The sequence below is a fragment of the Globicephala melas genome, chromosome 1, assembly GCF_963455315.2.
Source record: "Globicephala melas chromosome 1, mGloMel1.2, whole genome shotgun sequence".
NCBI lineage: Eukaryota > Metazoa > Chordata > Mammalia > Artiodactyla > Delphinidae > Globicephala > Globicephala melas.
The window spans coordinates 162,509,001-162,521,294 of NC_083314.1; the positions used below are offsets into that span (position 1 = coordinate 162,509,001).

The window sequence follows — 12,294 nt, forward strand, 5'->3', positions numbered from 1 at the left end:
AAGCTCACATCTCAGAGATCCTGAGCATCACGACCTGACTGGCTGAGGCACACACAGCCACTCACACAAACACAAAGTTAGCCACTCTCTTATGCACATTACTCATAGTTACACACCCGATCACAGCCAGACACAGTCACCAACACAACCTCAAGGACAGACAGGCACATACCCAGAAAGACTCAGAAAGTCATCGAGAGTCACCAAGGCTCTCTCTCTCACCCTAAATACACATCGCCAAACAAAGATGCAGACTCACACAACTACAAAAGTACACACCTGGTCACACACACACACACATACACAGAGTCACAAAGTCTCTCACACACAGACAGATACCGAGCAATACACAGTCACACACAGAGAAAAACAGACACACACAGTTGCACACAGGCCCCTGGAGATACAGAACAATGGGCGCATTGTCTGGGCGGGCAGCAGCTGGGGAGGAAGGAGCCGAGTGTGGATGGAGGAGGCTGTGGGGTCTGCTATACCACCCCCACTCACACCCACAGCATCCTAAGCCTCTTCCCTCTTCCAGAAGCCGGATTCGGCTGGGACCTGGATTTGCTGAGGGATTCAGCTCCCAGGTGCCCCCTCCCCAGCCTCCTTCGATGTCTGGTGGGGGACGCTTGGGCTCCCCTGTGGACCAGCCTCCCTCTGGGGCTCTGGGGACACGGGATCCTTTAGCCCTGATGCTCCTCTGTCCTCCTGGAATCATCCTGGCGATTTGCCTCTCATCCCCACGGGGCAGCGCCTGGAAATCGGGAGCCTTAGCATCTGCTCCTAACCTCGGACTCCAACTCCTCCAGGACTCACACACCCTCCATCTGAGCCCTGCCAGCCGGTGCGGGCCGCGCCTGGCAGCATTGTGGGCTCCCTATTGTGGCCGAGACAGAGACGTGAGTCACAACGTCCATCCCTTAGTGGCAGTGGGTAGAGAAGTCACCGTCCTGTCAGTGAGTTGCCGTGGGGCATGGTGTCCCTTCCTCTCCCCAAAGCTAGCTCTTCTCACCTCCCACGCTAACCAGGCAGCCCCAGATCTCAACAGAGACTCCTTCCAGGACTTTCCTTACAGCCCCCAGCCCCTTTTTGCAGGTCTCTCCAAACTCTTAGCCTCAGCTACTGGTATCTGCTATGTGCCCTTGGACATGTCACTTTCCCTTTCCGAACCTCAGTGTCCTAGTCTGTAAAATGGGGGGTGCTAATGAAGCCGAGAGTATTCTGTAGTCTCAGAGTGGGGGTGGGGATGGAGGCTACAGGAGTGAGTTGGTATGTAGAAGCCACCTCAGCCCGCCCCGCCCCTCTGTTGTCAGATCTGTAGGAGTTCCTGATTTCTCAGTCCCTGGGGTGTCTCCACACCGCACAGCCTCAGGCCTCCCAGGAGGCCATACTTGTAGGAGGGAAGGAGCAAGGGAGCGACGTGCTGAGCTGTCCCGGACACAGCCTTGCTTTTGCAACACTTTGCTTCCTCCAGCCCCCATCCCCTTCCTCCTGGGGGCCGAGGGCAGGCAGCCAGACACACAACCGGGGCCAGCCAGGACTCTGGGATTCCCCCTGGCCTGGGCTAGGGGGAGTGGCAGGAGACTCCAGCTGGAGAGTCTCCAGCCTCCTCCCCCCTGCCCCTGTCCCCGGGCTCCCCTACTCAGGCGGGGCTGACGGCTGGACTGGGCAGCTTGGGGGCTGTCCTGAAGGGGCCATCCAAGGCTCCTCCTCCTCAGGAACTGGAGTGTTTTAAGGGTTGTTGAGCGCCCCCCCTTCGGGGAGCCCTGATGTAGGGGAGCAGATGTGAAGGGAGAGCACCGAAGTCAGACAGGTTATGTCCAGGTCTCTGAGCCTCAGGCTCCTCGGCTTTCAAATGGGGATGGAGATGCCCCTCAAGATCACGGCACCACCCCAGATGGGACTTTGTCATGGTTCAGGCTGAGAACAGGAGGGACCAAAGGTGAGCTTATCTGTGGGGGCTTAGTGTGACGGGCCACCAAGAGACTGAGAGGAGGGATGAGGCACGACCTCACCAGTCTGACCAGAGTGACCCTGCGGTGGGTCAAACCTCCCAAGCTGCCCTGGACAGGCAGGCACGTGGGCGGGACCTCGGACCGGTCTCCCGGCCTGAGGGGGCACAAAACCCAGCTGGGGCCCTGCGACTTCCATGACCATATTCTCTGGAGCATAATAACTCTGGACCAGCCGGCTGACGAGTCTGGGCATGTGAGCCCTTCGAAGAGTTCTAGGGGGAGACTGACAGGGGCTGCCAATGCGGGACCAAGGCGATGGGGGCCACTCCAGGAGCTGGGGCGTCCACCTGAGAGGTGGGCGGTGAGAGGAAGGGATGACTGCTCTGTCCTCTTTCCTCTAGGAGCCCCCCTCCACCCAGCTCGCCTCTGGGCTCGCCTCAGGCACCCGCCTCTCCCCTTCCCACCCTGGACCCCACCTGCCCCCCGTAGCCGTGCGGGTTGGGGAGACCAGACCGCCAGCGTCGCCCACCGCTCAAGTGGGGCCCGCGACTTGAGCCCGCCTCCGCCCCTCGATTGGGCGCTCATTTAAATGTCCGGCCCCGCCCCGAGCTCCGGGCGCATATATATAGGCGGCTCGGCGGGCGGCGGGCGGCATTCTGGCGCGGAGCGGAGCGGCGGCGGGTGTTGCTAGCGGGTCCGGCACGGAGCGGGGGTGCAGCTAGGTTTCCCCCCGACACCCCTCCCCCTCAGGCGCGAGCCCCACCCCTCCGCCGGCCAGGCCCACCCGACCGAACTATCCCCTGCGGCGCGAGCCCGGGGCGGCTCCGGGCGCCCCCCAGCAGAACCCCCACCATGGGCAGCCAGAGCTCCAAGGCTCCCCGGGGCGACGTGACCGCCGAGGAGGCAGCAGGCGCTTCCCCCGCTAAGGTCAACGGACAGGTGGGTGCGCTCGGCACGGCCCGACTCGTTCCCCTCCTCTCGTACCTCGCCCCCTCTAGGGCCTCGGGCCGGGGCCGCGCGCTTTGTCCGGCCCGGGACACGCGGCGCCCCCTCCCCCGCCCGGTCCCTTTGTTCTCGGCGCCGCAGCCCCCGCGGGCGAAGCAAGGGGAGGGGCGGGGAGGGGGCGCCGGCCGGGCCCCGCCGCCTTCTTTGTTCGCGGCCTCGGCCCCCGGCGCTGCCCCCTGGCCGCCCGGAGTGCCGCGCGGGGAACAAAGGCGCTGCTGGGCCGCGCCAAGGGGGCGCCCGGGGGCCGCGGGGCGGGGGCCGGAGGGGAGGGCACTCCCCCCGCAGACTCGACCTCGATAGCCCACAGCTTTTTTTAGGGAGGAGCCGCGAGGTGGGGAGAGCCTGAGGTGGGTGGGGGCCGTTTACACAAAGCAGGAGGCTGGGAAAATAGGCCGTCCAGGTGTGGGGAACAGCGCCCCGGGGCGGCTTCCCGCCCAATATCGGCTGCACGGCTCGCCCGCCAGCCCGGGATCCGCGGCCGCGGGCGGCCCTGCGCGGAATAGAGAGCGCGCCCCGGGGGAGGTGGGTGGGGGCCCCGGGACCCCAGCGCCTCTTGTCGGCCGCGGCCCCTGCGCGCCTGTGCGGGGCAGGAGGGAGAGGTTTGACGGGATGCCGGCTGTGGGGTGAGGTTACAACCAGGCTCTGGGGGTGCGGCGGAACGAGTCGGGACCCCGTTGCGTGGAAGAGGTCAGAGGCGGGCTGGGGGAGGGGAGTAAGAGCCCCGGCCCTCATTGCTGTCTCCTCTGCCCTGCAGGAGAACGGCCACGTGAAAAGCAATGGAGACTTATCCCCCAAAGGTGAAGGGGAGTCGACCCCCGTGAACGGAACAGAGGAGGCAGCCGGGGCCACTGGTGACGCCATCGAGCCGGCACCCCCTAGCCAGGGCGCTGAGGCCAAGGGGGAGGTCCCCCCCAAGGAGACCCCCAAGAAGAAGAAGAAATTCTCTTTCAAGAAGCCTTTCAAATTGAGTGGCCTGTCCTTCAAGAGAAATCGGAAGGAGGGAGGGGGTGATTCGTCTGCCTCCTCACCCACAGAGGAAGAGCAGGAGCAGGGGGAGATCGGTGCCTGCAGCGAGGAAGGCACTGCCCTGGAAGGGAAGGATGCTGCCACCCCTGAGAGCCAGGAGCCCCAGGCCAAAGGGGCAGAGGCTAGCGCTGCCTCCAAGGGAGGAGACACAGAAGAGGCAGGGCCCCAGGCCGCAGAGCCATCCACTCCCTCGGGGCCGGAGAGTGGCCCTACACCAGCGAGTGAGCAGAATGAGTAGCTGGGTGGGGGCAGGTGGGTGATCTCTAAGCTGCAAAAACTGTGCTGTCCTTGTGAGGTCACTGCCTGGACCTGGTGACCTGGCTGCCTTCCTGTGCCCAGAAAGGAAGGGGCTGTTGCCCCCTAGCCACGTTCCCTCTCCTCCTCTCCCTCCTGTGGATTCTCCCATCATCCATCTGGTCTTCCTCTTAAGGCCAGTCGAAGATGGTCCCTTGCAGTTTCCCAAGTTAGGTTAGTGATGTGAAATGCTCCTGCCCCTGTCCCTGCCTCCTTCCCTGTCCCCACCTGTGCAGAAGGCAGTTGCTGGTTTTCTTCCCCAGTTCTTTTCCAAGTAGGCTTTGTTTACTCCCCAAATCCCTGAGCCAGAGGTGGGGGTGCCTACTCCCACGCCCTGAGTGTCCACCTTCCCCTGTTGTTTGTAGTCTCCTGTGCTGGGCCTAGTGGCCCCTGGGCTGGGGAGGACACTGCCCCTGTCTAGGTTTTTCTAAATGTCTTACTCAAGTTCGAACCTCCAGCTTGTGAATCAACTGTGTCTCTTTTTTGACTTGGTAAGCAAGTATTAAGCTTTGGGGTGGGGGGGAGGTATGTAATGTGAAACAACTTCTTGTTGTCTTTTTTTTTTTTTTCCCTCCCATTGTTGTAAATAACTTTTAATGGCCAAACCCCAGATTTGTAATTTTTTTTTTTTCTAACTGCTAAAACCATTCTCTTCCACCTGGTTTTACTGTAACATTTGGAAAAGGAATAAATGTCGTCCCTTTAGTGGTGCTTTTTAATGAGTGGTCTTCTGGGGTAGGGTGAGAAGACTGGTCTACCTCAAACCTTGAGGGGGGACTGAGACAGGTAAGTTTGTGGGGTTCTTTTGTTTTTGAGGGGTTGCCCAGATCCTCATGGACACCAGAAGGGCAGGGAAGTGGAGTCGAAATGAACCCAGGGATACTACTAGGAGACAAGCTCAGGAGGGTGTAGAAATGTACCATTTTATTACAAAGATTCTCACAAAAATGAAAATAGTATCTCAAAAAGGAAACTAGACTACCAATCTTCATCTGCAGAATTGGGGGGAGGACAGAGAGGGCAGGCAGTGTGAGTTTCTTGGCTCACTGGGGGCCAGTGGGAAGGTATGAGAACAGAATCAATCTAAGAATGGCTGATGACAAGAGCCTGAGAACAACAGGGAGTCCCTGAAGACCCAGCCACCCCTTCTAAAATGCTCAATAAGGGCACCTTTTCAAAGCAGGCACTTCAAGATTTTGTCCTATGGCTGCTTTAAGTGTATCCCTTCCACCCAGACCTGGCATCCGTTATGGTTCAAAATTAAAGAGTTCGGGAGGGATGGGTGGCAAGGCAGCTACTAGAAAAGCTCACCTAACACGTGTGCCCTGAGCTCAGGGCCCTGGTTCCTGTCTAGTCCCTGGGGATATTTATATTTAATATATTTTTATATAAATACACAGAGAAATAGAAAATATAAAATCTGAGGGGTTGTGGGATAAAGGTGGGGAACTTGGCAAGAAGCCAGAACTGGAGAGGTCTGTTCAGGCCAACTTGACCTCCTCCTTGACCCTGTGGAGAGAGCAGAGATTGGCATGAGATAACCCACCCTAGAGGCTTTAAGGCAAAAGTGTGGGTACAATGACTTCCACAGGACCCCGGCTGCCCAGGTGACTGCTAAAGGCTGGGGCTTCCTAGCTCTGCCTAGAACTGCAGAGACAGACAGACTGGTCCCTGAAAGAGGCCTTTGTAAGCTGGACCAGCTGTCCCTGCGCCTTCCCTCTCAGCGTGGTGGGACAAAGGGGCTGGTGCTCCAATGCCAGGGAGATGATAGACAGCTCCTTCCTCACCCTTTGGCTTCTTGCTTCTCCTCCTTGGTTTTCTCCTCTTCTGTGACTTCTAGAACATAAGAGTGCAGGGATGGCCAAGGGCAGCCCCTCTGGAAAGACCCATGGGATCTCCACTTTGAAACCCCTTCCCCAACACTACAGCTCACTGGACATACAAAAGAGAGAAAAGCCCATCCCAGGCCCTCCCAGCGAGCCCTGCAGAGGACAAACAGGTTGGACCGGTTTCCCAGCCTGCTAGAGCCTGAACCCAGTGGGTGGAGGCAGCCCCCTGGGAAACTGGGGTGAAGCACTGAGAAAAGGTCTTGGGTGGTATGTGAGAGCCATGCTCCCGACCACGGGGAGCCCAGGCATGTCCCTGGCTCTGGAGCCTGGCAGGGCTCAATCAGCCAGTGAAGATGACGAATTGAGTTTCATTCTTTTGTGGGCCCTGCCACTTCTGGGAACCAGTGAAAGGCCCAAGTAGCTAAGGAAGAGCCCTAAGGAGCTGGCAGGGCCTGAGTCAGCTCCCTCCTCCCAGTGCCCTACATAAATTCCTCCTCCAGGGCCTGGGGCTCAAGATCCAAGTCCTGGCCCAACCCAAACCCACCTTTCTTCTCTTCTGGGTCTTTCTCTTTCTCATCTTCTGTTTTGACTCTCTTGGCTTTTTTGAAGTTGGAAGAGTTCTTGCGACCGCCTTCTCCCTCCTCGTCAGAGTCGGAGAACTCTTCCTCACAGGCAATTCGTTTGTCCGAGGAACAGACTGGGAAGTAATGGAAAATATGGGTGGGAGAGCAGATTCTTTATCTCAGGGTCTGCCCAGCGCTTTCTTGCATGTTCCCCCAAAAGACACCAAGGGAAGGGGACCTGGACCCTCTAAATTATCCCTACAGGCACAGGTACTTGGGTTTCTCAACAGGTGGGCAGCTTGGGGAGAATGTGGAGCCAGGAACAGTGGAGGGAAGTCAGAACTGCCTGCGGAGTAGGAAGGTGGAGGCCCCTGGGTCTCGGTCTTACTTGAAATGCGCTTGTCAGGGTCTTCTTCATCCTCATCGCCACTCTCCTCTGGAATGGCATCCTCAGGAATGGCCTGCATTTGGACCCCAGGCGCGTGGGGCAGCATTCTCAGGTTCTCAAACAGTCGCTGTCTATGGCCAATGGTAGAGAGGTGGCTGGGCTCTGGTCAAGGACCAACCAGAGCCTGGAATGTTGTTAGGGGTGTGGGGGAGGATATACTCACTTGATCTTTTCCAGGTACTCATTAGTGTTCTGGTTAGTCATATTGGAAGGACTGATGTGAAGTTTGAAATCTGGTCCAAAGTATTCGAAGTAGTCGTTGTATGGAAGCTCTAATTGGGGCAGAGGGTGAGAGAGTTAAGAGACTGGCCACCATGGGACCCTGAGAAAAGCATCTGTAGGTTTATCTGGACCTGTGAGCCCAACTATCAAACAGAGAAGCATGCCTCCAAGATAGGGTGAGGCTTGGGTACCTATAGGATTTCAATTTTTTTTAAAGCCATTCTCCAGTGTCCACACCAGTGGTGTGTTTGTGTGCATACGTGCACGTGTGTGTGTATGAAGCAGGCTGAAGCCCCTGGTTTAGAAAAATTTAGGCAATATTCATTGCGAGCACTCCCTCAGTCACTACCCCAGTTACCCTACAGAGTATGAATTCCAAAGCTATAGATAAGCACTGATAATTTTGTCCAGACCAGCAGCTGAGGGACAGGGGACAGGGTCAACTAAAGGACTCAGAAAAAAACTGACAGCTACGGTCTGAAAACCACAAGAGGATAGCAGGAGAATCAGACTCTGAAGAGGAGAGGTTGTAGAGCCAATGGGAAAGGGGCATGTGAGCTCCTGCGCTGCCCAGCCCAATCTGGCCCTGCAGCTATTACCATTAGGGATCTCTGTGTCCAGGGCCACAGCTGTTTCGTATGTCCAGCACCGGGCGACATTACGAATGGTGTAGCCACCTCCTCCCAGCATCAGCATAGGCAGGTTGAAGCTCTTCACAAATTCCACACACTTGGCGTGCCCTTTGGTGGGAGAAGGTGTGCCAAGTTGCAGGAGCACCCAGCAGGACCCTGCCCTCCCGTCTCTATGCTACCTGGCCTCACCTTTGATGGTCAAATTGAAGCAACCTAACCGATCACCAGACAAGGAGTCAGAGCCACACTGTAAGACGACTGCACTGGGCTGGAACATCTCCATTACTTTGGACATGACCTGAAAGGACACAACCTGGTCACTACCAGCCTCAAGAAAAGCTATTTGAGGTTCAGGCTGAAAAGTGTGGGTGCAGCACTTTCTTCGGCTCCTTATCACTCACTCCTACCTTTCCACTCTCCCTCAGAGAAAAGGGAGTACAAGCCTGGGCTTCTCATTTCCCCACTTTGTTCAGTTTTCCAATTTGAGAGGATCTCCAAGAGCCTTCTAGCTCTAATAAGGAGCCTAAGACAACCTCCTTGTCAATTCCCTAGATCTTGCCCTCCTTTCGTTGCTCCAAGAAGCCCTTCTGATGCAGCCCTTAGCTGCGTCTGCTCTATGCATTTGGTCCTGCAGACTTTGAGCCTTACGCTGTGAGGAGGCGCTTCACTTTTGTTTATCTCATTCTCACTAGATTCTAATGTAACTGAGGACAGAGACCATAACTTAGGCTTTTCTGTTGCCCTTACTACAAGGTACACAGTAGGCACCTGGTGTTTGCTAAACGACTACCTAACCTAACCTAACTACTCTAGTTATTTATAACTACTCTAGTCATTACTACTCTAGTAATGGTTCCTTATTGCTTACAGGTGAAGATTTAACTCCTCAGCATGGCATTCAAGGCTACCTTTGAAATACTGACCCCGACAAACATTTCCCGCCACATCCTTCAACACTCCTCCCTCACATCATACTGGCCTACATACCACGTATTGGCACCTCTATGCTTCTGCTGGTGCTGTTCCCTCTGCTGAATGCCACCCCTCCCCTCCAGCCCCCACCTCCTTCACATGGGTAACTCCTCATTTCTCAAAGTCCAGCTCAAATGTCACTACCTCTGTGAAATCATCTCTGACTACGCTTTCCCCAGCCCATGTTCATCCCTCAAAAACAGCACTGACCACATGCTGTCAGGGATGTGCTTGCCTCCCACACCACAGACTGTGAGGTCTTCAAGGGCATGGATCATGTCTTAGCTATTCTTATATCCAGCAGAGGGCCTGACCCACAGAAGGCATCAGTAAATATCTGGATGAATTTTGTTCCCCTAACTGGCCACACAGCATGCAATCCAGGGTTCAAACACATCTCATTTCCAGCCAGCCTCTCAGTGGGGAGACATCCCGAAGTACACTGGAGGTGTTTTGCTACCCCTCCCTTAGATCAATCCTGTTTATAGCCCAGTGGTGGATAAGCCTAAGCCACTTACCGGCTTGAAAATGGCCTCATAGGACTCGTCATCAATCCCATCTCGGAGCGGGTAGTTAACAGCGTAATACTTGCCTTTGCCAGCCCCAATATCCTAATCAAGAAGCACATTAAAGTAAAACTGAAAGATGATGAAGCTAGGAGGAAGTTCAAGGATGAGGGCTGGAAGGCTAAGGAAAGAAGCAGTGGTTCTAAGAGAGATAAGCTGGGCCCATGAGGTGGGCCAGGGACAGAGCAGGTTAGCACCATTCCCCTCACTGGTGGAACAAGTCTAGCCCACGTCTCTGGACACACCACTGAGTCTGCACCCAGGCTGAGAATCATTTATGGAACCAGAGACTGAATATCCTACCACACAGCATGAGACCTCTCCCCCTGGACTGGGTTAAAGGTGGCTGGGGGCTGGACCATAGAAATAACACCCACCCCACGACAACCCTTTCCTTTCCAGAGCGCTTTACTGCTCACTCCTCTACCCACCACTCTCCTCTCTAGGGAGGTGTGGAAGGAAAGCAGAAACGGAAGAAGAATTCTTCAAAATTGGAAAGGCTCAGTTATTATAATGCTTGCCACGGCAAACAACTGAATTAGTGCCACTTTTTCACCCAAGGGCCACTGGCATGGCAAAATGGCTGGTTTCATTGTATTCATGCTCTCACAAAGCAGAATAGTTTAATGAATCAGTTTCCAGGGATTCTTATCCTGAGGTCCATGGATGGGCTTCAGTAGGAGGAGGCATCTATTAACTATTTGATAACAAATGTAAAATTTCATGTACTTATGGGGAGAGAGTACATAGCTTTCAGTCAGATGGTCAAAGGGAAGGGTAACCTAAAAACATTAAGAACCCTTGAGATGGTCCATAAAGGTCCCAATTCCTAGCCCGTGGGAGAGAACCTCATGTTTCTAGCCTAAAATTCAAGCTGTCTGGGACATGTGAATAGTGTAATGCAACTCAGCTGTGGCCAGGAGGGAAGTGCAATAGTCAGGAGACCCCCATCCCTTCCAACCCTTTATGTACCATCATTCCCTTCCTCCAGAATAAGAGAGGGAAAGAGACCATGGCAGGTGTCCCAGGCTGGGGTGTGGTATTCTGAATGGCAGAAGACGCAGGAAGTGGTTTTTGGTGACATGAGATAGGAGAGTTAAGAGCTGGCAGCTGAGGGTGAGCTGGTTGGCCCCTGAAGGGAGTTCTCACCCGTAGGTCCCCAGTTCCTGGGAAGTACTCTCCATATTTATGAAAGGACACAGTCATGACTCGGTCTGTGGTATAGAAGGCCTCTTCCACGCCATCGCCGTGGTGAATATCAATGTCAATATACAGCACCCTCTGGTGATACCTAGGATCAGAAGGGGGTCAGGGGGTTCTGGGGGCTCTTTGGGAGTGGGACGCGCCAAGGGCGCCAGGTCCCAGCTTACCGGGCTGGCTGCCTCCCTCAGGTATCTCTAAGCACCAGAGACGCGGAAACTGGCTGAAGGAAGGTGGAAGAGCGGCAGGGTGTCTCCAGAGGCCTGACCAAGCCGATCAAGTCCGATCTTCCTACTCTACAGCCAGGGTCAACTCCAGCCACACAGGGACACTCTGGAGGCAGGATCTGAGCAGCGCCTGCCCCTGATCTTGCCGTGGGCTCAGATCAAATCAAGACCCCGTCAAGGAGAGGATGGCCAGAGACACTCACCGAACACATCCTAGCCAGCACACTGCTAGGAAAAGCAAACTAGGGAGGCAAGCCCGGGGGAGGGGGAAATGGGAACCTGGCCTAAGGTGCTCCTCCAAGAGACAAGGCCAGGAAGGCATACTTTAGCAGTTCCAGGATGGCCAAGACGATATCATTGACGTAACAGAAGCCAGATGCCTCGGACTTCTTTGCATGGTGTAGGCCCCCAGCCCAATTCACAGCGATGTCCGTCTGCTGCTTATTAAGTTTCACGGCACTTGCTGGACGTGGGAAGAAAGAACACAAGCCTATTATCAAGCCACTCTCTCCCTTTCCTCCAAGAAGCCAAGGGAACCCAGTGAGAGGTAGGACCTGCCTATTCAACAGCTGTATTGTACAATTCACAAGCCAGTCCTCTCCCCCTACCCTATTCCAATAGGAATAAACATGATATTGGCTACTCTAAAAAAACTGTTTTCCAAACTGAAGGTGGTAACTCACTAGTAGGCCTTCAAATTGGTTTAGTGGGTTATGATTAGTATATATATATATATATATATTTTTTTTTTTTTTTTTTTTTTTTTTTTTTGCTGTACATGGGCCTCTCACTGTTGTGGCCTCTCCCGTCGCGGAGCACAGGCTCCGGACGCGCAGGCTCAGCGGCCATGGCTCACGGGCCCAGCCGCTCCGCGGCATGTGGGATCTTCCCGGACCGGGGCACGAACCCGCGTCCCCTGCATCGGCAGGCGGACTCTCAACCACTGAGCCAGCAGGGAAGCCCTAGTATATATATTTTTAAATGAGACAGACTAGAATAAAAATATCAGAATAATAGTAAAGGTAACCACTGTTTTGTGAAACTGGCTTCAGAGTGAGAGAGGGTGTTGTGCACGTGCATGCATAACCTGGATTGCAAGTGTAAATACTTCTAAATGTGGTGCATGGTCAAAACGTTTTGAAGAGGGGCTTCCCTGGTGGCGCAGTGGTTAAGAGTCCGCCTGCCGATGCAGGGGACACAGGTTCGTGCCCCGGTCCGGGAAGATCCCACATGCCACGAAGCGGCTGGGCCCGTGAGCCATGGCCGCTGAGCCTGCGTGTCCGGAGCCTGTGCTCCACAACGGGAGAGGCCACAGCAGTGAGAGGCCCGTGTACCCCAAAAAAACAAACAAA

The 12,294-nt window shown here is 55.2% G+C and overlaps 2 protein-coding genes across 4 annotated transcripts in view; one reads left to right on the plus strand and one right to left on the minus strand.

The window, feature by feature from the left end:
• The first annotated feature begins 2,623 nt into the window (after positions 1–2,623).
• On the plus strand, positions 2,624–4,988 carry MARCKSL1 (MARCKS like 1). The gene is made up of 2 exons (XM_030871004.2): positions 2,624–2,897; positions 3,718–4,988. Exons 1-2 carry the CDS (start codon positions 2,811–2,813, stop codon positions 4,225–4,227), a joined length of 597 nt encoding a protein of 198 aa, XP_030726864.1. The 5' UTR covers positions 2,624–2,810; the 3' UTR covers positions 4,228–4,988.
• Positions 4,989–5,197: 209 nt separating this feature from the next.
• Positions 5,198–12,294, minus strand: part of HDAC1 (histone deacetylase 1) — a 40,014-nt gene continuing 32,917 nt past the window's right edge. For 2 of the 3 annotated variants that reach the window (XM_060308495.1, XM_060308475.1), the window contains 9 exons: positions 11,267–11,405; positions 10,665–10,806; positions 9,468–9,560; positions 8,167–8,275; positions 7,945–8,085; positions 7,287–7,395; positions 7,064–7,194; positions 6,657–6,809; positions 5,198–5,792 (listed from right to left, as the gene is read on the minus strand). In XM_060308495.1, the coding sequence (XP_060164478.1) occupies positions 5,668–5,792; positions 6,657–6,809; positions 7,064–7,194; positions 7,287–7,395; positions 7,945–8,085; positions 8,167–8,275; positions 9,468–9,560; positions 10,665–10,806; positions 11,267–11,405 (1,142 nt within the window). In that variant the 3' untranslated portion in view covers positions 5,198–5,667. Of the gene's footprint in view, positions 5,793–6,070; positions 6,120–6,656; positions 6,810–7,063; positions 7,195–7,286; positions 7,396–7,944; positions 8,086–8,166; positions 8,276–9,467; positions 9,561–10,664; positions 10,807–11,266; positions 11,406–12,294 lie in introns of all 3 variants that reach the window. The other variant, XM_060308484.1, reaches the window with a different exon arrangement.